Source organism: Conger conger, chromosome 4 (assembly GCF_963514075.1).
Source record: "Conger conger chromosome 4, fConCon1.1, whole genome shotgun sequence".
NCBI lineage: Eukaryota > Metazoa > Chordata > Actinopteri > Anguilliformes > Congridae > Conger > Conger conger.
Window position 1 is genome coordinate 7,628,613 of NC_083763.1, and position 25,453 is coordinate 7,654,065.

Consider the following 25,453-nt stretch of genomic DNA (forward strand, 5'->3'; position numbering starts at 1 on the left):
GTATCTCCGTCACAGCGACACACGCGTAGCGCAGCGAGACGCCTACGCGTTCTTATTATGTCTAGAATGAAGCCGTTTTGTGATTTTTCAGACCGGGACGGAGTATTGGCTCGTACCGCAGAGGAAAGGGCTATCATGTGCCACAGGTACAGTAGGGGGGGGGGATGTCTGTCTATGCCTGGGACAGTTTGCGATGCTTATTTAATATGTGCCATTATTTTTAACGTTCTGTTTGCAAGGAAGCCTGACAGTGGTGAGATACCATCATCATGCACGGCTCACAGCAGATTAATAGAATAACAAAACAAAAAAAACTTTTGCACTAAACCCTGATGCCCCAGGAGAAACGGTGTGGTCTGCAGGGGGAGGGGAGAATACCAGCCTGCCTCATAACATATGCAAAAGCTGGAAATGTCTTTTTTTTATCGCAACATGTCTCTTAAAATTTTCAAATTCTTGGTTTGTGCATCTTGGTGCGGCTGTTCTTATTTATTAATATAGTAATGTTTTATGTATTCCAGTCTTAGATTATTATTTTAAGTTTTATTTATTTGTATGTGAACATGGTTGGGTTTTTTTTTTTTTTTTTGAATCAATGATTTGCCAAAGCAACATCAAATCCAGGACACTGGCAGGGCTTATAAATCACATCCGGAGCCATACTTACGCATTTAGTATCGATATTAAAAAAACTCTCCACTTGTCTAGATTTCACACATCCTACCACCTCCACAGAGTTCCATGGGGGCCTATGGCCTCCCACTGATGAAGCACCTCGATATTCTCCATCTTCGTAAACAAAGTCAATGGGTGATTCATCCGTGTAGCAGTTCCACGTTTTGACCAGTAGGTTGTGCCAGAAACAAGTCCAAAGCCAGAACCCTAGTGAGCCTTGAATGAACAGCTTTGTTGTTAAGAGCAAAGATGCACACAGGGATTTGAGTGCAGTTGGGCCTATTACAACAGCTGCTTTCACAGTTCTGCCATGTTGTGATTGAAGGATGTTACAAACAGGAAAGGAAAGCTATAGGAAGAATACAAGGATTCACATGCAGTATTAATGGTGGGACCCAAATCATCAGCAGAATGCATGTAGTCAGATCCGTCTGTGGTGCACTTCCTGATCCCTCACTAGCCTGTCCTATCAAAAGACTGCAATAAGGAGCTCTGAACCATTGTACAATGTTCCTGCTCCTGGCATGAGTGCCCTTGTGTGCATTCTTTAAAGCCACAAGTTTTAAGGTTTCAAGTTTCCGGTTACAATCAGATCAGACCCCCCCCCCTCTCTTTCTCAGTGTGAACTCCAGTTTGGGCTGATGCAGACACACATCTTTCTAAAATAGAACGTCTAATTGAAAAATTACTCCCTAGTGCACCGTATCCTTAAAGAATGCTCACTCCCATTCATGTCTCCTTTTAGGCTAGGTTAGTGGGTTGATAGGTTACAGGTATCAAATACCACAAAAATGTAATCACCCTGTGTTATATCTCAAAATATACTTGTAGTACTTATTGTACTAACGTTTAGTGAGTTAAGATACAACTTTCATAACCACGGTTTTACCAATTTTGGATGGCGAGGTTCAATGCTCGTTCTTACGGTAATCCGAATAATTCTGCTCTTAGTGTAGTCAAAAATAAAATGAAAGAACAGAGCTCTATGAAAATATACAGTTTTACTCGAACCCAGAGGCTCACTGGAATTACTAGGAGGGGAAATCATAAACATGATAATGCAATAAACTGAGTCAAAGTGGATAAAACATTATCCCAGCAAGTGAATGTTTGTCTTGCATCTTCACCGGGTCTGGATTCAGCAACACGTTACTACTGTACGCTTAATTCAGAGTTTGCAGAGAGGCTATTTGCGCTCTTGGGCGTTCTAGGGATGTGAATTATGCGAAACTACTGAAAAAAAGGAAATCCCTTTTGCTAGATTTTTGTTCAGTTTATCAGTGGGTCCATGTTTGGTTCTTGCACTGAAGGGTCGAAGGGATGGGAAACGATTTAAAAGGAAGACGGTCATTTTGATTTCGGGATTTTTGTTCTCAAGAGTAGCATGAGTCAGACTTAAATTTTAAACGAACAACATATGCTTGGTTTATGTTTAGCTGACATGCTGTAAATGAGCTTAGTTTTATATGGGGGAAGAAACGAGTGGATAGGAAAGTAAGGGTTTGAGACCACGAGGAGAGGTAGAACCTGAGACGGAATTTGCAATGTGAGAGTTCCCATTTCTTAACTAATAAAAAAGCAAGTCTTCATGAAAACTTCACCTGAGTGGACTTCATGTGCTCTTCCAATATACCACTGTACAAAAAAGTTTTGTTTTTAATAGAAGAAAAAAAATACTTGGAAATTGAATTTATTTATTTCTTTTAATTTATTTTGTCATATTTTTGTAAGATCTTCAAATAGATAATAAAACAGTTCAAAATAAAATGCGTTTCAATTCCCAAATGTCTTGTGGCATGCGAGGCACTGTTGCCTTTGACCAAATGTGAATGTGTATGTCGTTTGTGTTATACATTTACACCACCGACACCAAACTAATTTCTATTCAGATGTGTTCATAATGAGTTAATTTATTTTCTGAGCTTCAGAACCCAAGCGACCTTCACACACGGTTCAGCTACAGCCCTGTGGTCATCTCCTCAGTTGCGGTTTCCCCCAGCTGGACTTGGAGAAGCGCACTGCAGCGATTCCCGACACTGATCCTGGAGAGCTACAGAGTCAGCAGGTCATATTCACCCCCTTCGGGCCAGTTTATAGTCCGGTGACGTGCGTGGCTGTGACCCGACAACGTGCAATGGATGTTGCTGGTCGCAGCAACATTTCGCTTTGTACTCTGGGTGACTGGAGTGCGTCTATACTTTTGTTAAGTACAACGACCACATTCAATGTCGGGCGACAATAGAACGTTCATGAACGTTCTGCGATTCCAGTTCAGCGGCACCGTCGCTGGACTATGAACCGCAGAATATGTGATTAGAATGTTCTTAGCTGAAGAATTCCAATGCTGATGTAACAATCAGTTCTTGTAATTGAAAACAATGGAGTTCAACAACACTTAGAATGTTGGGGGGGGGGGGGGGGGGGTGACTATTCCATAAATAAATAAAAATAAAGTACTTTTCAGGGTTAAAATCAGCAAGCAGGTCAGACTTAAGAAACCAGGTGAGGTTGAGCAGTGTTTCACTGCATTGAGGAGCAACATAAGTGAGCAGAATCAGTGGCCCTCCAGGGTGGTCTGATGGATTTCACTTCAACGTCTGTCCATTTCCCACGATTATTACCATTTAAGCATCACTGGGGTACATTTCAAAACCCCTACTCTAGGTAATGAGTGGGATATGTCCTTTTTATGCACTGGCTCGTTCTCCTAATCTCAAACTACGACAACACACGATGCATTTCCTGTACACAATCATACAAACTTATAAATTATACATTTTATTTAGAGTTAGGATCCAAAGTCTTAAATCCAGACAGATACAAACAGAAAAGGTTAAAAAAATAGACCAAACCTTTTTTTTTTTTTCATTTTCTTTTGCATATCCATACGTCGACTACAACACACTATTTACAACCAAGGCGGGCCAGAGAACACTAGGTGTGAGTGTTGTGCTGTGAAATAAAACCGCTCTTCACTAACAGTTCTAAGAGTGACCAACTCAGAACACGGTCTCCTTTTGTAACCCACTCCCTGGTGGTCTATTAGAGTATGACTTCTGCTGGCTTTCAAAACCTGGACTCACTAGCGTAATGTCCTATGTCTATGATACATGACAACTGCTCACATGAAACAAACCTGTTTCTCCAGCCCCCCCACCCACACCCCCCAATTTGCAAGATCTCCACAGAATTCCCACTGAGAAAGAAGAAGTCCTGAATTCAGCAACAACATTTCATGTTCATCAACTACCACAACGATGTCGGTTTCCGGCAAGCCAGGATGCATGCTGTACAACATTCTTCCAAATCAAACACTGCCACACAAAAAATACTGCTCTCAAAATGCACACATCTACTGAACACTTCTGATTCTTTCAATCCTTTGCATGTAATAGGATAGCATCTGTATTATTTTTAACAGGAAAAAAAACCTCACACAACACAGCAACCCCACTGCTCTTGTGGGTGTTTTAAACAGTTTATCCAAACACCAGAAACACACACTATCAAGTTTGACAAACTATGGCTGTACAATTGTGGATCTGGAGGGAACTACGCATTATAAAAGGTTTATAGAAGCAGACACTGATTTACATAGCAGCAGAAGGAGCAAGTGCCTTAATGTGACAAATTCTCCCCCAAACGTTTACTTACGCATGTATAGCCAGCAACGTATCTACTGATTTCCTACTGAGCTGTGTGTGGATAGTGAACAGTCCTACCCACAGCAAGTTGGCAAAAAGTCATTCAAACAGGTACCGTAGAGCATGCTGGCCATATTCCAAATGCTCTACTTTTGCTAGGGAAATGACATTGTTCTCTGAATGTTGCTGATGTTATGCAAATGTCCTAACTTTGGATGAATTGCCATTGTAAGTGTTTTTTTTTTTTTTACAATTGTTTAAATCAAAAGGAAAATTCACATTTCCCTCATCTCTATGATGGATAATGTATGTTTTCTTTTTTTGAGGGTTTCAAAATATGGTACACAACAAGAAGGGAGAGAAACGGCAGAGAAAACATCTGTATAAGCGGCTTTGAAGGAACGCAGTAAGACTGAACGGAGGTTTGTGTGCAAAGAATTCAAAGGGCAAGCAGACAAACTTCAGAAGAATTCTCTACGGTAAAAACATCTACATACTAATACCTGCCCATATAGCTACGGTGGGCAATTATTTTAGGCTAATAACCATTTCTTAGAAGAGGGGCCCAGGCATTCTGGCCCTAAGGTCAGTAGGGGCTAACAAACGAACACCACCAGAAGGATATCAAGCCTTCAAATGCAGGGTAAATAAAACGGCAAATAAAATCGCTCTTGATATTTCACACCATCGACAAATTTGAAAGGTTTAGAAAACAACAGCATATTCAAAGTGAGCCTTAACGTACCCTGCTCAGTTACAATTTAAGCGTCAGCGTACAAGCCCTGTAAACTTGCTTCATTCGTAGAATAATTCACTTTTCTTCTTCCTTTTATTCCTGTTTGAATAGCCACAGGCCCAGCGGTACCTTATCTCCCAAGACTTACTAAATCCCGAAGCTCAAGAAATCATCAAGTTACACACGACTGATGACTGATTCGGCGGTTAAAGGGTCTTCGCCAATAGCGAACGAACATTTCATAATGGTGGGTTTTCTGAAACGTGGCTGTGTCATAACGTGTAGTCGGCTTGATCTGTAGAGGCCTGAATACGGCTGGGCTTTTAAGTCTGTGTAAACGAAGGGTTAGAACTTCAGCGCGGTACATAATCACAAAGATGGCTGAAGTCCCGGAAGAAGGCAGGAACGGTAGTGAACTTGTGCAGACAAAGATGTGCAGAAAAACTTGGCATTGTTACAACAAAATCTGTTAGCTCATTGCGCCATTCGCAAAGGATCTGTAATGTCCAGCAGCCCCATAATGCAACGAAGCCGTGAGTGATCTACATACAGACGTGCAGGACAAAAAAAATTAGCCAATGTGTCCTGCCTACTCGGTCACTTCTGTTACGGGAACACACTCCAACTGTCGTTAACACTACACAGGCCGAGACCTGTGGGAAGCTGCTTTTAGAAAAGCAGCCTAAATACAACTCGCGGAATTGATTTTAGATCTGCTACCATCTCCTACTATAAGACGCTATGGAAACGGGCTCATTTGTCCGCTGAGCCAAGATTTTTTACAATAAGTCTTGCGACCATTTATTCTGTCCATACGTGCCACCACTTTGAAATAAAAGTCCTTGCGCATATTCTCCCCCCAATCATTATCAAATCTGAAAAAGATCTGAAATAGCCATTCCTTAGTTCCCAACATCCACTGACGTCAACTTTAATAATTCACCATTCTACTAGGAAAGAGAAGACTTTATGTACAGAACATTTGCGGAATACACTGTATTACAAAAATGACTAGGCCTTTAATACTAATGTAATCTGAAATTCTGTTGTGCTACACATTTTCGGTCTCCTCCAAGGTAGTATTATGTCTCTCTCTCCCTAAACGAACCAATTGGCCAGCCGTCACCAGTGTGCCTGACGACAGATGTCGGCATTGGCCAATTTCAGCTATCCATTTCCAAACGGCTAAAAACATAACTGCCAAGCAAGCTGTACAGCCACCACATTAATCAACTTGTGTCATGCCAACTATTGTCAATAAGCAGCAGGAAATAAAGAAAAGGTTTGACTTAAATCCGCTAACTTAGGGCAGCAGGAGTTCTCCCACACAATAAAAAGAAAAAGAAAAGTACACATCTTAACATCAACAAAATACAGAGAATTTCCCAGAGTTGTTCTCCTGTTCTGGCAGTTCAGAGAAAGTGGCCTTGGGTCCAAAATAACAGGAATAGAGGTGGTTCAGCACCCCCTTGTGGCAAAGGTGGAGTAGTGCAGCTGGAAAGAAGGTACTGTGGGCGCAAGACAGGGAAGCTCTTTGTAACGAATAATAATAATACAAAATAAAATAAAAAAAACATAAAAACGCTATTTTGCAGGCATCGTTCCAAAGTCCTGATAGACTTTCCTTCTTCACTAATCTGGCTCTCAGAAAAGTGTACTCGCCTAAATGTACTGTGTTTCGGTGTTTGTATGTCTGTACTGGTTTGTTTGTATCTGCTCATGTGTGCCCTAGTGTGTGAATGCCTATGTATACATGCACAGCTCCAAATTTTTAAGTGTCCTCGTTCATTTCTTGGCTGTCTGTTCGGGCGATTTTTCGGGGCGGGGCAGGGCTCTCCGCCTCTCCCTGCTCCTGTTCTCGTTTCTTGGCAGCGTTCTGTTCCAGACAAAAATGGAGGGGGGGGGGGGTTGTCAGCAGGAGCCTTTGAATCAATGTTTTGTTTTTTTAATGATTCAGACTACAGCAGACAAATAACAAAATGTGATGTTTGTTGTAGGTCTACTGCATCTATACAGACATTTTTAAAAACATTTCCACAAACATTAGACGTCAAATTAAACAATGTTATTTTTAATAACCTCATAAGAAATAAACAATTAAAATTGTGGATAGTGCAGCTGACGGAATGAAATATTCTTAATTCTTAATTCTCACATCATGCTAGAAAATGTATTGCCAGTTCGGTATGTTTCAGGTGCCTGCAGTCTAAACCCCAAACTATTTAGCATCCAAACACTGATGCGCATTTTAGAATTAGATTTAGATTTTAACTTCATTGGATTCTTTACCTTTTTGTCCCACTGTTGGTGCAGGTAGCGAAGGAGGATATTTGTCTTCTCTGTCACAATGACTAGAATACAAAGGCATTTATTAGATTTTAACTGGACATACAGAAATAGCACAAAACTCAAGAGAACACAACTTGCTAAACTCAAAAACTCAAATTAATCGGTTTACACATCTCTCTGTAGACTGTAGGGATGCAGCTATGCTTTCCTAGATTGCACCTGTAAAAACTGTTCAAAAAGGGAACTGGCATCACCAGCTGGTTTTCTGCAGCATCAGTGAGAAACGAGGAATGAATCTGGAGAACTACAAAAGCGTAAGAGCTGCCTCAGTGGGGCAGGAACTGCACAGCCAGTTCTGAAAGCGAGAGGCTGTAAAAAAAGCCAAATCCGGAAATGGAAATGAGCGAAATGAATCAGCAGGCTGCTCTCTCAGATCGAGGCTTTGTGCGGTCTTTGTCCCGCGTAGCTCAGGCACAGTTCAAAAGCAGCAGTTTCACTGATGCAGTGTCACAAGAGACTGAGTCACACGCCAGCCCACCTCTCACTGCCACAGACTGACAGGGTCTTCTCACTGTTTTACACTGAGGCCACCGAGAAACCAGAATAAGCATTTCCCTGACAACAGAATGGGCACTCCTTTCTGCAACTGTACAGAACAGATAATGGGACCAAAGGCATGCACTTGACAAACTGACAATATTTGACCAGTAAACACATCTCATAGGAGGGTAGACTGGCTAAGTATTTGGAGAAATAACATATGACCAGTAAACATATGTCATAGGAGGGTAGACTGGCACAGTATTGGGAGAACATATGACCGGCAAACATATCTCAGAGAAAAGCAGACTGCCACAGTCTTACAGCTAATCTAGGACTATGAATTCACAACACACTAGAGGGCTTGAATCGATAAAGCGAAGGCCTCTCTGTCAACTTGCAAGGTCTGCAGTCCTGCTTTTAAATGAACCTTGTTTGGCTCCTATTGTAACATAGACCTAAAACAGTTATTTACATTTCTGAACCAACAAGATGACTCTGCGCTATGCTTGCAGCGGGGACCTGTTCATGGTATGCCCCGGCTAGTTCCCCAAAAAAAGAGAAAAGGAATGGACATCTGTACACTTTTCTTATTGAGTCTAATTGAATTAGTTACAAGGGTACCGTTTCACCCAATTTCCTAACAGTAACAATGGAAAGGATGGACGACATTGACCACCCTATGAAATGGATAGGATTTAACAGAGCTAGTGCGATGACTGAAGTTTTCTGCGCTTCCGAAATCATGGACAGTCATTAACCATAATACATTAACCATTATATCAATTGCAATTCCTACTATATCAAAACACGCATTGTAAACAGGCGATCATATTTCATTAGCAGTAGACTTTAGACTTCTTGAGAGTCTATTAAATGCATAGAATACTGCAGTGCGTGACACAATAGCTCCAACCATAAGCTACATGAAGACCCGACAACCCGCTAGTATCTCAGACTGGCTCAGACTTTGCCTTCTTTTGAATGCATTTATTTTTATCTTGAGCATGACAGAAATGGCAGAGGTCCGACAAGCACATCAGAGTGCGCACAGACAGATAGAGTAGGAGCAGTGGCATGACAGCGATTATTATGAAATGATAATTGAGGAGGTATGCTGAGTGAAATGCGGTTTTTTTAAACTTAGGGCGGTACAGATACTTACTTTGTTCAGAAGGGTATTCGCGTGTGGGGAGGTACACAGACGGTCTCCTGTTCTGTAATAAAGAGCTTAATGAGTCAGAGCTGGTCTTTCATATAGACACAAGAAAAATTACACCGGCTCATCCCAACACCAATGGTTAGCAACCCAAAGGAAGGGACATTCCATGCTCATTCTCTCAGACAAATCTTTTTTTTATTTTAAAACCACATCAAAGGTTTTAAAAGGTTTTGCAAAAATATGTTATTCTTGGTGTCACACAAATAACAAGTTTGTTTAATAAAAATGTCAGCAGCACTCAAAACAACAAAATTGGAGTCTATATAAGTTTGCACAATCGTCATACTAAAATAATCTTATCACTGTTGTCAACTTCTCTCAATGACGTCTGACTTATGAGTCCTTATCCACCAAAATCTTTTCAGCAATGTGACTAACAGTCCCATCAGCTCAAAGAGTCTGACCACTTCAAACTGACAGTTAAGAACTGTGGTTGAGAAGGGCACAGAACCAGTCACTCAAGTGTGACAATTTTAGTGAATAAAACAGGCCAGGTCGGGTAATTAAACTCATCTCACAAGCACCCAGAAAACCCCCAAACAGTTTTGGAATGTGAAGGCTCACCGATGCTTTGCACACAGAATCTGCGTGGAATCTGCTGAAATTGCTCTTGTTATAGACAGGCAAGCCCTTCAAGAAATCGGCCTGTAAGAAAAAACATTAATTTATTTAAACACAGAACCGTGAACTGAAATAGTTACTTATCTTGCGGACAGTCGGCAAGACCCAAAATCAGACGTTCTGCAAAGACGAAAAGAAAAAAAAGAAAAAAAACCCGGTAATGCAAGATTCGAAATGTCCGCAGAGCAGGGCATTGAACTGCAAGACACGAGGTAGTCCTAGTCGTCTGTCCGGATGCTACACTGTTCTGTGAACAGGGCAGCACGTGGCCGCATGTGGACAAACCTCCACAAATTTCACAAATGTAGAAATTAGTGTGTGAAATAGTAATGACAGAAAACAATAGACCCCACCACTTCAATTTGGTTTAAATTGTAACGTTGCAGCTAGCTATATAGCTAGATAACAATGGACATGAACATAGCTGTCCAGAAACATTCCACATTATTATTATTATTATTAGTATTATTATTAATAATAATACCTAACGTTACTATTTAAGAGTCATTATCTTCTAGAACACAAGCAAATTCACCCACGCAAACGATGCTAGCGTTACAAAGAGGGGTGAGAAGCATAGTCGTTAGCTACTTCCACAAGCGATAACTTGGGAGGGCGTGTTCACTGACGAGCATAAACATTCGAACAACCGGTACCTAGCCATGTAGCTTGTTAGCTACGGTTTCCTGGCTTTAGCCTATTAGCCATTCGGTCTAGCCATTCTGGTGAACAAATGTCTGCCTCGACTAATTTTTCCAAGGCATTCTCTTGAAGTAGCTACCTAACCATAGCCAGTCATATTGCTAGCAAGCTAACTTCTATAGCTAAGCGCGACTACCAATGTTGCATAGTTCTCCCATTTCTGACATTTATCGCTAAGCCCTAACTAGCCAGATAGCGAGCCAGTCAGGTAATTAGAAAATCATACCTGCAGCGTTATAACGTAGCTAACGCAAATAAACTATGTTACCCACTATCTAGTCTAGCTATATTGCCACTAGCAGCTAGCCTGGTAACTTACAATTGGCCGGTCCACGCACGTTCATTATCATGCACCACAAAGCTACATAGGTAGCTAGCTAAGCTTAATGACGAACTACCGCTAGCTAGCCAACTAGCTAACAATAAACCCCCGAGCTATTTAGCCTAGCTAGCACACAAATAATTACACCCATTATCAGGCATAAAGATTTGACTAAACGAATAGCTGCTGTGTAACATTAAGTTAGCTAGCTAAACAAAAGATAAATGCGTTAACTTACCTTGTCCATATTTAGCTAGATGTCTTTCGGAGTTCCAAATGTAACTTAGCCAGGAAAACTGTGAAACGATATTAAATCGATAGCTAGCTAACTGCTAACTCAAGGAATCTGTTTTTATCAGTTCGCTCCTTCGCTAGTTAACTAACGTTAGCTAAAAAAAACCAATATATCAACTTGCTAACCAACTAGCTACAGCCAGGTCGTAAGAACCCATCTACACGTTTTAACGTCAGTTATAGCTAACTAGAACTCCGAATTCAAGCTCCAACATAAGACAACTCGCTACCCTGTTAGTATAAGCAAAATTCTAACTACGTGAGGAATTCTATAAGGATGGTGGTAAAAATATTTCCCTATGCACAAGCAGTTCGTCTAACCGAGACCCACCATCTTTGATTGGGTACTCAACAACAAACAAGCAGGAGTTTCAATTCCATACTAACGTGCTAGTTTCAATTGTTAGTCTAGATATATTTCATTGGCTACCAATAGTTTAAGCTTAATGTAATTGGTTGTCTATAGCGAATAAAGACAGTCTTCATGTTTTCATTGGACAAATATATGCCTGTCATCTATGGATCCAACCCTATGCCGGCGATAGACCAATAGTCTGTCATTCGTATCTGGGGGCGGTGATTAGAAACCCCTGCGCGGTGGAGAATTTGAAGGGGTAGTTGTAGTTAAATATTATGTATGGGTTTCTGTAACCATATGCACTACCAGGCAAAAATTTGGATACACCTTGCCTTTTCTGAGTTTTCTGATTCATGACAAACCGGGAAAAGCATTAAACTTTTATTAAAGTGGAAATTCTCAGCTTTAATTAAAGTGTTTAATTAATGTATACATTTTGATTTCACCATGTAGTAATTAAAACACTTTTCATACGTAACCCCCCCCCCCCCCCATCACAGGAGATCAGCAGTTTCTGAGATACTCAATCCATCCCCTATGGCACCAACAATCATTCTACGGTCAAAGTCATTTCTTCATATTCTGACATTTGGTCTGAACAACAGCTGAACCTCTTGACCTCTTCTACCTCTTCTACCTGTTTTTATGCATTTAGTTGCTGATTCAATATTTGTATTAACAAAGTTGTTGTAATGGTCTACCACATAATAGATTGCTCACGAAGTGTATTTGGAACATAAACATAGACATGTAAGCTGTAGAGCAATGGACCTTCGTCAGTCCTTCGTCAGATTAAGTGTACGTTGCTCTGGGAAACCCCTTGTTTGTTGAAATAAACCTCTTTATGGCAGAATTCACCACTCACAATAAAACTCTCTGAGTCAGCCCTAGTTGACTCAGATTATTTATTTATTATTTATACTGCACTAGCAGCCCACTACCAAGCCATTTAAATATTTCCATATATGACTAAACTTGCACAGATGGAGTACACAAAATGCCTCCCTCAGTAATGCGTACATGCCACTGCTGTTCCCAAGTATTACTACAGCTCTGACGCAAATGTGTATCGCACTTATGTACACAAACACAAATATGTTAATCATTTATTAAATATACTATTCAGTCCCAAACACTGGATTTAGTTTTAAGGACATGAATTATGAAGATCTATTTTTGAGACCCAATAATCAATCCAGCTGGAATCATATCCTGTCCAATATGTTTATGATCAATGCATGTACATCATCGTCATGCCAACTGGAGTGCACTATTAAAATTATGGAAAATGTCCATAGATAATCTCAGTAATTGAACCCTGAAAATTAACTCACATGACCATACCCTTGTTTAATGTGAGGGAATGAATGACTCACCAGTGTGCTAATCTTCATCATCCAGCTATGACCTTTCATGACTTATGCGCAGACATACTGATTTTGTTAAAGCACCTAAATGGTAAATGGTTGGAATTTATATAGCACCTTTATCCAAAGTGCTGTACAATTGATGCTACTCATTCATCTCACACTCACACACCAACTGTGAATGCCTGCCATGCCAGGCACCAACCAGCTCATCAGGAGCAGGAACATGGTAAGATATTCTGCAGTTGCTGGTTGATACTGGGGTCAAGGCAGTGACATAAAATTACATGGGCAGAGGCCAAGAGACTGAGTAGGCAACATTATATAAGGAGAAAATAAGGGGTTAAAACATTGTGAGCTGTGAACGGTGAGCTGTGAAGTTCACTGCACACTGCAATGTGGATCCATATGTCCATCAATGCATGAGTACAGTCAGAAGTTACTCAACATGTTTCCTATATCTGCAGCATCTAGCAACTTGTAACATAGGCTATGTGATTATGTTTTTATCCACAATTGTTCTTTTCTTCCTATTCTGTATGCCCAATCTTACATATAACTACATGTTACTCGGACGAGAAACAGAGCCACTCGTCAGGGTGTTCGACCTACATTCTGCCATAGAAAATTCTTCTACTTCACTGGCTTTCGACCACGCCCGTACCATCTTGGAGACAGTTGCCTAGCGACTGCGAAGCAGCGCCGCGGCTGCAACGCACACTTGGAAATCGGGCAGGGATATGCATTTTCCCACTTGATAGAAAACTCTTGGTAGCACGCGTTGTGAATTCTAAAATGTCTGGTCATTTATGATCCCAATTCAATTGCTACATTAATATAATCGCTATGTTACTTTCTTCAGAGGTGTATAATGTAAAATGCTGCAACAGTATAAGCTATTAGCGTTATCTTAGCCGATTGGCACGGTCTTGTTATGAGAGCCTACTTCGCTAGGCAACGGTTTGTAGTCGGAACTGGTCTTATTTTTAAAGCAGTGGATTCACTAGCTGGTCGTTGCTCTCCTGGAGTGACACTATCTAGCTATAGATAATGTAGCCTAACAATTACATAAATTCAGTAGAATAACCTACTTTCGTATTATCGATAGTAGGGTACATGTGAGGTATTGGCACAGAAACGGAAATAAAAATGGATACATAAGATCAGGCGTCAGTAGATTTGAGTAGGCTCACCTACGCATTATTGTTAGACATTCCAATGGATTTTTTTTTCTGGTTTGGTTCACTTCCATCTAGACGACCGCCTTTGGCAACAGGAACCGTGACATTCCATTGGCTGGCTGATGGCAGTAGTGGGTGCATAATAGGCTTTAAAACCTGCTAGTCAAATTATAAGGGGCGGGTTTATGGGTGCTGAGCCGCAAGGGCAAGCGAATAGGGTAAATTCACCCAGAGCGCTGCTTTGGTGGATGGGGATTTTGACAGATAAATGACGCGTTCATGTTATCCTTGGTCTCCTCAAGATGCGGCAGTGCACACATCTCGTTTTTAATCGAAACTATACAGCATGATATTTCGTGAACAGCAACATGTAAACTGCAGATGGGATATAGAAACCGCGTAAAGCGCAGCAGATTCCAATTAAATTAGATTACTGGATTGGCTGCAACAGATTATAGCACAACGCTCCACGACGCTGGCAAGAGACATTTCTCACCTGCAGAAGTCATCATTACTAGGTAAGGGTGAATATTATTCACGATCATTTTCCATTATTAATTACATCTGAGCGAGCCATGGCTCAGGTTGTAAAGGTTTAAGTGCCAAAGTAACTCAAAGGTTTACAGTACAAATAGGCTATAAAATTAGATTGCACGAGCTCGTCCAAATGAAAATATTATTATGAAGGCAACCATTTGCTGGCATAATGTGAAGATATAGCTATGTATATCAATATTATTGTCAGCATTCATTATAATATAATAAGAATTGTTTTGATTATATTTGTTTTCTGTAGACCACTGTTACTGTATGAGGCTCTTTTTTCCTCTATCTTTTTGACAAAGGGTTGAAAGGGATTCTGGCATTTGCTGCATCAGTTATTTGGTCAGCCATTCATTTGCATGCCAGTAGCTCAGGTTGAGTCTTTGCTTTGTAATTTAATGCTTTGTAATGAACACATTTTAACATCTGTTTCAATAGATAGCCACTGCGCACATCTTTAAAGATCCTAGAGACCAACCAAATAACCAATTTGTCAGGGATGTAAATGGATTGGCTTTAAAAAAAATTATTTAAAAAAAGAATGCTGAGAAAATGAAATGACAAAGCACTGTCAAGGTATATAAAAAATGTAAAGTTGCCATTAGTCTGTTGTTTAATAAACATGGATTTGGAGGTCATCTGCTAAAATGAAATTAGCAGATGTGTTATGGATGTGGATAGTGAATAAGTTAATGGAAGGGTGCAGAATAGGTTGTGTAAGAAACCTCCCAAATACACCAAAAGGCGGAAGTATCTGAGAGGTGAAGGAACAAGGTTAATTGAATTTTGTTCTCGTTTATCTGACTCCAAAAGATAAGTTCAACTGCTCCTCTGTTCTAACAGTTCAACAAAAGGAACTGCAAATGTCCGCCAATAGTGTGGCTCTATATGATCGCTATCTATTAGTATAGACGCGGACGTGCCTGTGGCCTGTATAGCCTACAATTATACACTTAGTATGTATCTTGTGGCGGCACTGGTGTATGGGCGAGTGACTACAGGGTGCAGGTATCCTAGGTTGTCTATGTCTCTTAGGACTCTAAACTGCTAAGTGTGCAGTGGTGCGAGCCAAGAGGATGCAGGTTCAAATTAATACAATTTATTAAACAATGTGCATTGCACATATAGAATGACAATGTGTAACAAGAATTACAAGTTGTAATATGAATGGCTATACGCAAATAGTGCACAGGACTTAGCACACACTTATGTAAAACACCCTACAGTTGTCACATCACTGGTCAAAAGTCCAACCTTAATTGCAGTGAGTCCAGATTATTTTGCAATAATCATTAAAAATGGAATCAATTTCACATACAAACAAGCGGTTCATCTCCATAACACTAGAAATGTGAGCATCCTCCAAAACAGTACAGTACAATTGCTTAATGCAAATCTGAACCCATTGGTGGCGCAGGCAGAAATTGTGGATTGATTTCTGTGGCCCTGAGGCTGTCGTTTACCTGGACCTGCAGCACGCAGTCTCAATGCGGCGGGGAGCCTGCAAATGCAAGGCCTGAAAGCTTTCCAGAAGCAGAGCCGTTGAGATTGAGAGCGATTTGGTACATTCGGTACCGTCCCTTGTCAGTTCTCCGGTGTCAGCAGCTTTCCCCCATCTTGTCTCGGTCCAAGCAGCGTCGTCTAGTGTGTTCTGGGAGTCAATCACTGCAGAAATTTTTTGTTTTGTTGTGGGGCTGTGTAACAGATTTGTAGATTGTATTGGCTAATCCTTGACTAAAAAAGGCCTGTGTTACCAGGAATGCTGTAGGACAGATATCCTTATCCTGCTGTTGCTGGCTGACTGAATACAGTTTTCCCCAGATTTTATTCATTTCTTCATTTGTTTGTTCATTTTCACTGCATGGCCCCTTATTGCAGCATCAAAAAAAAAAAGCAGTGTTGATTTTGAATGTGTCAAATTCTGTAAAATTGCACATCGCATTCTGTCAGTGGTAATCGTCCTTCATTCCAGTACAACTTTTGAGGTCTTATTTCACAGTTTAGTCTACATTAATAAATTATATATAATAAAGCATCCTTTGGATCAAGGATACATTGATAACTATTATAAATTGTGATCTTGAAAACCCCTGATGAATGTCAAACTGACGGAAATTGCCCAGTGTTGCTTTTCCTCACCTTTACAATGAAGAATTCTTTTTTGGGAGTGAGTAAATCAATCTGCAAGTGTTAGTCATGACTGTTTTTATGTCTTCCTGGTTACTGGTGCAGATGGTGCCTGGTGTTGGAAATTAGGCCTGTGTCCTGGGACTTTGTAATGCTCATCTAACTGGCGGTTGAATCATCTATTTTCGCTGTGGGGACTGTATACTAGGCAGATATTCTCAATTTAAAGTAATTTAAAGGAGAACATGGATTGGGAAAAACTAGTCAATTGAATTGGTCTTCAATATATAGTACATTTTGGATTGGAGGGGATCCCACTTATTTTAGACAGATATATAATCAGGGATGATGTTGTTGTTGTTGTTGTTGTTGTTGTTATTATAATTATAGTGAAACATAGACATTGATTCACAGGTACTGATTATGATGTAGTAATGTAGCCAAGGACCTGCAAAGCCTAGCTAGAATCTTCAAATGTTTATGATTTGTGACAGTTAACAACCAATAATACCCAGCAATATATGAACAAAAAATTAATAGAAATGAGTCACAGGCCACTGTCTGCATGTGTAGCTGTGACCTACTAACTTTATGGTGCTGAAAGCACCTCTGGTCACGGATTCCTCATCCATCATGGACCAGTGACAACACAGAGGGCATGCTGAGAGGCTGAATATGAATAATTTGGAGCTCTTTGCCATGGGTTATGAATAATGTATTACAGATGTGGAGTGAAGTACACTCATAGAGAAGGAGGCACTGGTTGTTTGGAGTGGGGTGTTGATGGAACAGGTACATTAATAGGTCAGTAGTCCTCTCGAATTTCATCTCACTGCAGCTCTGCACCATACAGACAGTAGTTACCCCTTTCGCATAATTTTAATGCATCTGAGAGCCCATCCTTCCCAAACGAAAGGCGTCAAGTAGTGAATTCAATGCAGTGTGAGATCGCAGGCACTCAAAATGGTGTCAGGCAAGGCTGCTGCCAAGCACCGACAGACCAGCTTTAATGATCACTGTATGTGCTGCAGGCATCCAGGCATCAGACCAGCTGAGACCGGTGCTGCAGAGTGCGTAGGCAAGGGAGTGGGGTGAGATGGAGATGCAGACTGAGAGACTGCAACGTACTGTAAAGGCAGCCATTATGTTGTTTACTTCAATTCACTGCAGCGGAGGAACTGGAGTCAGATTTTGTACAACTCTTGCCGAACTGATCTTCTGCCTCGATATATTATTCATCCCCTCTAAGGCCTTTGCTATTTAATAGGTTTAGATATCTCAGCCAGGCGTCTGCAAGGGGCACATCTTGAAGTTGTTCTTGTGATGTTGTGAAAATTTAATCAGATTACAAGGGACTGTGAGCTGAGAAGGGAGCATTATGAGGAACCTGGCCAGACGTTTTTTGTGGAGGGGGAGGGCAGAGAAGGCAGTGGGTAATCCCTCCTGGAAAGCAGCATGAGGTCCATTGTCACAAGGCATTTTTGCCAGTCGACCGTTCAGCACAAGGAGAAACGGGGACTAGATTGGAGGATATATGTCGGCTTGTGGGGGTATGAAGTGGCATGTTAGAGATTGAGGTCAGTCCTGGTGAAGGTGTGAAAGGTTATTTTACTGATTGGCCCATCATCAAAACATACATGGTTTGCAATTGTTGTCATATTGTCAGGTATGACAATACGTAAAAGCATAATAGTATGGCTGAACGGGATCCTTTCCTATACATTAAAGGAGGCTTGGGTATCTCAGACCTTAATGGGGTTGAACTTAAACAGCACCTCCCCCTTTGAGAGGTGTAAAGCCAGATTACGCCATAGTGTAATCCTGACTTCATTGAAAGCCTCACTGGATTGTGAATATCCAAGTCGTCTCCAATAGGACTATTTATATTTGCGACTAAATTAAACTGTTTCAGACCTGCCACGATTCACTTTGACCACTCTACCAACCTTTGTTGGAAGCCTGAGACTGACTATATGAGCATAGCTGGCTTTAACCCAGATGTAAGTGGTCATTACTGTCCTGTTCTATTAATATTCTGATGACGTTTGAGGAAGAGGCGGCTAATGTTCTAATGACAAGTGGAGGGTTGAGGGTCTCATTTTGTTATGTAAGCTTTCATGGTAGGATTGAGCCTCTGGATCTGATAGAAAACTGTAATACGAGCTTCAGGAGAGTGTACCACACAACCTTTTCCACCCCCTGCCGAACTGACAGCTTATTACAGGGGATAAGATGCCATGCACTCTGCAGGAGAGAGCGTCAGAACCTCTTGTAAATGTGCACATATTCTGGAGAGCTCCAACAGAGCAGTTTTCTGAAGGTGTCTGAGCGTCTACTTCTCATAATTGCACTGGTTATAGACTCCGAAGGACTCTCTTGGGAGTATTCCAAGTGCAGCAGTGCAGTTTAGAGAATTTGACCAGTTTGTGTGCTGGTTTCTGTCTGCAGGCAGGCAACCATGCTGACAAGCTTTATCGATGGGCTCCTGTGCTGCCTTACGGGGAAATCCGTCAACGTGGTTGTGCCCATCGAGACCTCAGAGCCAGCGGACGGCTTCGAATTTGTGGAGGTGAAGCCAGGGAGGGTTCTCCGGGTGCGGCACATCATTCCGGAGAGGCCAGCGGTGGTGGAGCAGGCGAACGGGCAGGGAGGCACGGTGCACTGCAAGAGGAAGATCACGGTGTACCGCAACGGGCAGATGGTCATCGAGAACATGGGCGACGTCCTACGCGCCGAGCTCCTCCACTGTCAGAACGGCGACACGGAGCCGAACAGCACCGTGGAGGTGGACCTCTTGGACCCGAACACTCCCGTCACGTCCACGAGCACCCCGGACCCCAATGTGACTACCCCCCCGTCTGGACAGCAACAAGAACAACAACAAGAGCAACAACAACCAGAACAGCCTCGGCGACGCAAGCGCAAGCCCAAACGCACGGTGGTGATAGACTGCGAGCAGAAGATCTCCAGCTGCAAGGGCACCCACCCGGACGTGGCGCTCTTCTTCGTCCACGGCGTGGGCGGCTCGCTCGACATCTGGGCGCGCCAGCTGGAGTTCTTCTCCTGCCTGGGCTACGAGGTCATCGCCCCCGACCTGGCGGGCCACGGGGCGAGCTCGGCTCCGCAGATCGCGGCCGCCTACAGCTTCTACGCCCTGGCCGAGGACATGCGCGCCATCTTCAAGCGATACGCGAGGCGGCGCAACATTCTCATCGGACACTCCTACGGGTCAGCGGCCGTGTTCGTGTGCGATTGTCAAACAGTAGTTACTGACTGTGGTCGCAAATCGACATGCAATTGCTTATTGAAGGGAAAATTCAGTGGGCAATTGTTGATGAGGACCCTCAGATATTGATGTTTTAGCGTTGCCATTCATGTGGCATTTACAACATCCAAGAACACAAAAGTTAATTAAACCTGTTCCAATACTGATTTTAATGAAAAGAAAACCAGGGATCAATTTTATTGGAAATCAGTCAGTTCAAGAAATCAACTGAAATGTAATTAATGTCTGTAATGCTCCATGAGGATTTCTTTTTTAAATCATAAATTGGTTGTACATTTTCTGAATTGAAATAGCCCGTTTTGTGAGACACCCTGACCTAACTTCAGTGTGTTCGTTTAGGGTGTCTTTTTGCACTTTCCTGGCCCACGAGTACCCGGAGCAGGTTCACAAGGTTGTGATGATCAACGGTGGTGGTCCAACAGCCTTGGAGCCCAGCCTCTGCTCCATCTTCAATCTCCCTACCTGTGTGCTGCACTGCCTGTCCCCCTGTTTAGCCTGGAGCTTCCTCAAGTAAGTGTTTGAAAACAGCAAGAATTCAGATTCTCAATTGAACGTTTCTAGGCGTAGAACAGAAATCTTTCTCGAGTGTAGATTGTGTTCCACATAGGTCTGCAATATTTTTCAGTTGAAAATAAAATCGACCAGAAATTAATAATTTGAAGTGATGACCAAAATGTTTTCTAGCACATTTGCTGGACTGAATATTCCCTCTCTTTCGCTCTCTCTCTCTCTGTAAATCGCAGGGCTGGGTTTGCCCGTCAAGGTGCCAGGGAGAAGCAACTTCTGAAAGAGGGCAATGCTTTCAACGTGTCGTCGTTCGTGCTGCGGGCAATGATGAGCGGGCAGTACTGGCCGGAGGGGGACGAAGTATACCACGCCGAGCTCACCGTGCCCATGCTCCTGGTGCACGGGATGCACGACAAGTTTGTGCCCATTGAAGAGGACCAGCGCATGGCGGAGGTAGTTACACAGCCCTGGCTATCCCCTAACCCTACTCTTCTCTTTTGTATCAATGGGAGGATCCAGTTACTTCCAAGTCATTTATAGTTGGCACTAATGAAAAAGGTTGGCATTTCTAATCATAGAACACACCATCTAAATTGAACTTTTCCTCAATTATGCGGCTGTATGTGTACTGAATTCAATTACCGATACCATTTTGGCACGGAAACGATGGTCCTTTATATGGTCAATTGAATGCAAGTATTTATGCTGGAACTTCCATAGTGCAGACCGGAAGAAGCTCTATCCCATCAAGCTCCTTCATGTACCATAGCATAGAACATGGCTGACAATTGTCATATTCTCTATCGCAGATACTCCTCCTGGCCTTCCTGAAAATCATCGACGAGGGCAGCCATATGGTGATGATGGAGTGTCCAGATACGGTCAACACCCTTCTGCACGAGTTCTTTCTCTGGGAGCCGGACACCTCCAATGGCTCCAAAACCAAAAAAGAACCTGCTAAACCTACTACTGAGAAGAGTCCTCCATCCAATGGGGAGGTACAGCCTGTAGCAGAGGGCAAGGACAAGAACAAGAACAAGAACAAGTAACCAAAAGCCAAAGCAGAAAGGTTGGTTGGTTGCTTGTTCCATGGCTGGCTGGGCTGAGTATTTCTGCTCACAGGCTGAGAGCTGTTTTTTAAGAGGTCAGAGTCTAAGGACACTGCAGGAGGCTGCGAGAAGCTCCAAGCTTGAGCTGGACCTGAACATTACATCGCAGCTGAAATAAAGGACGGGGACTATGGGAAAGAACAGAGCTTAAAGCAAAGGAAATTAACGACAGAGATGAGTTTGTTTTTTGTTTGTTAGAAAAAAAAAACCCATCTTTAAATGGTGATAGGGTCTTCCTCTGACTCTCTCCCACTGCATTATCTGTGGGAGAGGACTGACCTGAGACCGAGTTTTGGGGTGATTAACAGATTGCGTTGCAAGATGCCGAATAGGGTCATGGTAGACCACATTAGGGGAATGCGTTTGACTGGTACAAGGCACAGATGTGGGGGTTTGGTCCCATGAATGGCTCTCAAGAAGTGGTTTTTTGTACCAGTGCAGTTCAGTAATGATGTTGCTTAGACAATGAGCCAGTTACACTAACAGACAAAGAAATGCCTGTTCATGGGAAGCCATTTAATCCCTCTTTCATTTTTATTTCCCTTTTTTTAATATAAAGAGAGACCAATATGTTAACTAAGGCCAGGCACATTCATCCAAAGGTATGGCCAAAATAGATGTGAAGCCTCATATAGTGGTAATATATCAATATGAATTTAATTGTAGGTAGTGCAAATAAAAATACAAAATATATATATATTTTGTGTATACTCACACCATATTGGGTTTGCTTTAAAGAAGCAACTGACATTGAGCTAGAAAAGTGAAGTCTAGCTAGAAGTTGAAAATGAGAAACTAGACTGCACCCTAAATCAGGTTTATGTTGAGAAATGAAACAGGGTGAAATTCAGCATTTTCTTTTTTCAAAATGGTATATACACCAATTTCCATTTGATATTTTCAATTAACATAACGTGCACGTCGCAATTTGAACAAATTTCCTCAAGTTGTCACATTTGTCAGCAATTCCAAAACTCATCTATATCTGTGATGTGTTGGAAATATGGCTAAATAGAGATAATTCACCATAAATAGGAGAAAATGGTGCTTGACAATCAATATTGTTTGAGAAGATTCTTCTGTTAAGACTCATCAAAGCAGCCATTGAAAACGATCAGTCAGTATAAAGGTTTCTGAGCCCTGATATACTTCAGTGACGTCAAACCATCAAGTATCGATACTTTCCATATACTGTAGGTTTCAAACTATTTTTGAACAAAGCTCTGCTTGTGACTAACATCTTATCAGTCCATACATGTCATTTACAAACGTATTTGTAAAAGATTTTTGTAACATAATTTTCCTCATACTACAGTAAAACCCATTTAGCAATAATGAAAGATCACAATTGCAGTACCTGAATTATCATTTCATGAATTACATGCAACAGCAATGCGGCACTAATAGCAACTGACAATTCAATTTTTGTCATTCGTCATCATTTTACAGCTTTCATGTTTAATTTTAATATCCTTAAAGTGATCCTCTACGCTGCAATTATGTTTTAAAATGTTATACAGAAGGAGCAAATATCAGTTTATAAAAAGCAAACTATGTTTATTAAGATAAGCTACAGTCTGCAGCATATTTGTTTCAATCACCTTAACAACTAATGACTCTGCAGTATGTCCCAAATAGAGTGGCTATTGAGATGGTGTATTTGAACTTAAATACAGGCCACAGCAATTCAGAACTTTATTTATATATGACATGGACAAGGATGGCAAATACGAGCTCTGGTCATTAATAATCCTTGGTCTGTTCAACATTGGTATTTAGAGGTGCTAGAAACTTACTTCTTTGAGCATGAAAAGTCCTGATGTAATTTGCCAACAAATGTTAATTATTCAAATATTGAATATGAACCTAAGGATGGTGTGAGGACCCAGAAACATGGCTGAATGTAAAAGCATTTTAACTGAATGGAAAAATGTTTGTAGGCCTACACACTTAAAGGTACAATAGGTACGGTTTTTGTGTTAAAACATTGTTAAAAGAGCATTGTAAATCTCTTCATATCATCCCATCATGCTCACAGACATGCTGGTTCATCCTCTGCCTGCATTTATGGTCCTTAAATTTGGGTACCTATTGTACCTTTAAGTGTTGTAAATAATCCCACAAGAAATATCCCACATTGTTGATATATGATGTGCATATGCACTTTACAGCTAAACCGGGCTTCTAAATGCAGACTGGACTGCTGATTTAATGGTAGCAACTGGCTCAGTCATCAAGAAGCTTGCATTTATAAAATGACTGCCTCTGCCAATGGTACTATATATATATTATTTTTTTTACAATTGTGAAATGACACTATTCTGCCATAATGTCATTTTCCTGGAATGAAATGGAAAATGATCAATTTTCATTTAAAAAAGGGACTTGGTGTAAAAATGAAGACACAGTTTTTTTTTTTTGGTTTTTTTAAAGAAAATCTTTAGACATGAATAACTGAAAACATGACTGTACAGCTAATACTACATGTAAAAAAGCAAAAAAAAAAAAAAAAAAAGCACAATGACATTACAAATGACGAATAAAAACTTAAAATGCGACTTGATGAGATTACTGGAACAGAACGGAGTAACGAAGCTGTATACACACTTACAAGCCTTTGCATACAGTACGTGTGTGTGTATGTGTAATGTTGCCATGTATTAAGTCATTATATTTTTCAGGTCAACATTTATAATGAATGTTTAAAAAGGTATGCAACACTGCTCTTTACACTGTAGTTCAAACAATGCTCAGACAGTAGACGGAGGAAGCAATCTTTGGAGTATCAATGTCCTTCCCAGACTGGCAAAGCTGCTCCCTCAGTCTGGCCAGCAGATCTTGTTTAACCACTACGCTGCTAAAAGTGATCATTGTCCAGAACGGTGACCGTTCAGTTACTTTAAAGACCACTGGGCCTCGCCTTGGATAAGTTCAGCAAATTCTTTAATGCGGACACTACTTTCAATGGCTGTACAGGTGCTCAACTGACCCAATCAATTTTTTGTGGAGAAGTGAGATGAATTAAAGCTCTTTGGACCCCCGTTAAAGGCTGGTGGCTAGGTTTCACAGACCCTCAGTTAATGTTATCAGCTTATGTTAGCGCCCTAATGTCACAGTAAGTCCCTTTCCCAAACCATTAATGCTACATACTATGGCTATTTCCACTAATTATAGAGGTCTAACAATCTAACTACTGCCCTAAATAGAGTAATGGATGCCCTTGGCTAACATGTTTTTATAAGCTTTTTATGTGATTAGTGTGGTTAAAATGGAATCTGAGAAAAGCACTTGCAGTTTAGTCCCGCTTTTTAGGATCCTGTTGCAGACGGAAGCAACAGACTCAATATGCTCAGAGTGTGATCCTCCACCTGGTCTACATGAACATAATTATGGTAAATGGTTAGCATTTATCCAAAGCATTTATCCACAATTGATGCTTATCATTCACACACACTCACACACTCCAACGGTGATAGGCTGCCATGCAAGGCACCAACTGGCTCGTCAGGAGCAACTGGGGGGTTAGGTGTCTTGCTCAAAGACACCTCGACAAACTCAGGGAAGGATTGAACCGGCAACCCTCCAACTGCCAGACGACTTCCCTTACCCCCTGAGCCAACGTTGCCCCAATGAGGCAATTATCAACATACACGTCAAATTCAAATCTGTGAAAGCAGGGTTTCAAGATCCACACACTTAATTCAGATAGCACTGAATTCCAGTTTAAGGATCCCTTAAGCTTAAACTTCCAAACAATATTTCAAAGGAAAGTATATCACCAGAATATAAAAATGTGATGCCACTTTCCATGTAAAAAAAAAATTATTCATGTTAGTTTGATCCCAGTGTAGCAAAAATAAAATTCCTCTGACTTTAATCTTTTGAAGATGCGAACAAACTCCACCCGTTTCAAGTATGAGGGAAAAAACT

The 25,453-nt window shown here is 41.3% G+C and overlaps 3 protein-coding genes across 9 annotated transcripts in view; 2 read left to right on the forward strand and 1 right to left on the reverse strand.

The window, feature by feature from the left end:
* The window catches only part of ano8b (anoctamin 8b), a 42,255-nt gene extending 39,813 nt beyond the window's left edge, over positions 1 to 2,442 (forward strand). For all 6 annotated transcript variants that reach the window (XM_061237204.1, XM_061237207.1, XM_061237206.1 and 3 more), the window contains one exon: positions 1 to 2,442. This exon is cut by the window's left edge and continues 1,833 nt beyond it. The gene's annotated coding sequence lies outside the window, so the exon portion shown is untranslated.
* Positions 2,443 to 3,437: 995 nt separating this feature from the next.
* On the reverse strand, positions 3,438 to 11,417 carry dda1 (DET1 and DDB1 associated 1). Of its 2 annotated transcripts, none has more exons than XM_061237211.1 (5): positions 10,990 to 11,417; positions 9,671 to 9,751; positions 9,050 to 9,101; positions 7,345 to 7,406; positions 3,438 to 6,931 (listed from the first exon to the last, which is right to left on the reverse strand). In XM_061237211.1, exons 1-5 carry the CDS (start codon positions 10,996 to 10,998, stop codon positions 6,827 to 6,829), a joined length of 309 nt encoding a protein of 102 aa, XP_061093195.1. In that variant the 5' UTR covers positions 10,999 to 11,417; the 3' UTR covers positions 3,438 to 6,826. The 2 variants fall into 2 exon arrangements, with proteins under 2 accessions (XP_061093195.1, XP_061093194.1); XM_061237210.1 differs by lacking the exon at positions 10,990 to 11,417 and adding an exon at positions 10,267 to 10,369.
* Positions 11,418 to 14,232: 2,815 nt separating this feature from the next.
* On the forward strand, positions 14,233 to 25,450 carry abhd8b (abhydrolase domain containing 8b). Its single transcript, XM_061240320.1, has 5 exons — positions 14,233 to 14,469; positions 19,070 to 19,849; positions 20,247 to 20,417; positions 20,651 to 20,867; positions 21,224 to 25,450. The coding sequence occupies exons 2-5, from the start codon at positions 19,080 to 19,082 to the stop codon at positions 21,461 to 21,463; spliced, it is 1,398 nt and encodes a 465-aa protein (XP_061096304.1). The 5' UTR covers positions 14,233 to 14,469; positions 19,070 to 19,079; the 3' UTR covers positions 21,464 to 25,450.
* The last annotated feature ends 3 nt before the right edge of the window (positions 25,451 to 25,453 follow it).

What these genes read in the sequence shown, in the direction of transcription:
- dda1 (XM_061237210.1), bottom strand. Translation starts at nt 10,305, where the DNA reads ATGCTTCTCACCCCTCTTTGTAACGCTAGCATCGTTTGC. An exon ending in CGAATACCCTTCTGAACAAA is followed by an intron (nt 7,407 to 9,049) that starts GTAAGTATCTGT and finishes TTTGTATTCTAG; the next exon opens with TCATTGTGACAGAGAAGACA. An exon ending in ACCAACAGTGGGACAAAAAG is followed by an intron (nt 6,932 to 7,344) that starts GTAAAGAATCCA and finishes TGTCTGGAACAG; the next exon opens with AACGCTGCCAAGAAACGAGA.
- abhd8b (XM_061240320.1), top strand. Translation starts at nt 19,080, where the DNA reads ATGCTGACAAGCTTTATCGATGGGCTCCTGTGCTGCCTTACGGGGAAA. An exon ending in CTCATCGGACACTCCTACGG is followed by an intron (nt 19,850 to 20,246) that starts GTCAGCGGCCGT and finishes GTGTTCGTTTAG; the next exon opens with GGTGTCTTTTTGCACTTTCC. An exon ending in AGGACCAGCGCATGGCGGAG is followed by an intron (nt 20,868 to 21,223) that starts GTAGTTACACAG and finishes TCTCTATCGCAG; the next exon opens with ATACTCCTCCTGGCCTTCCT.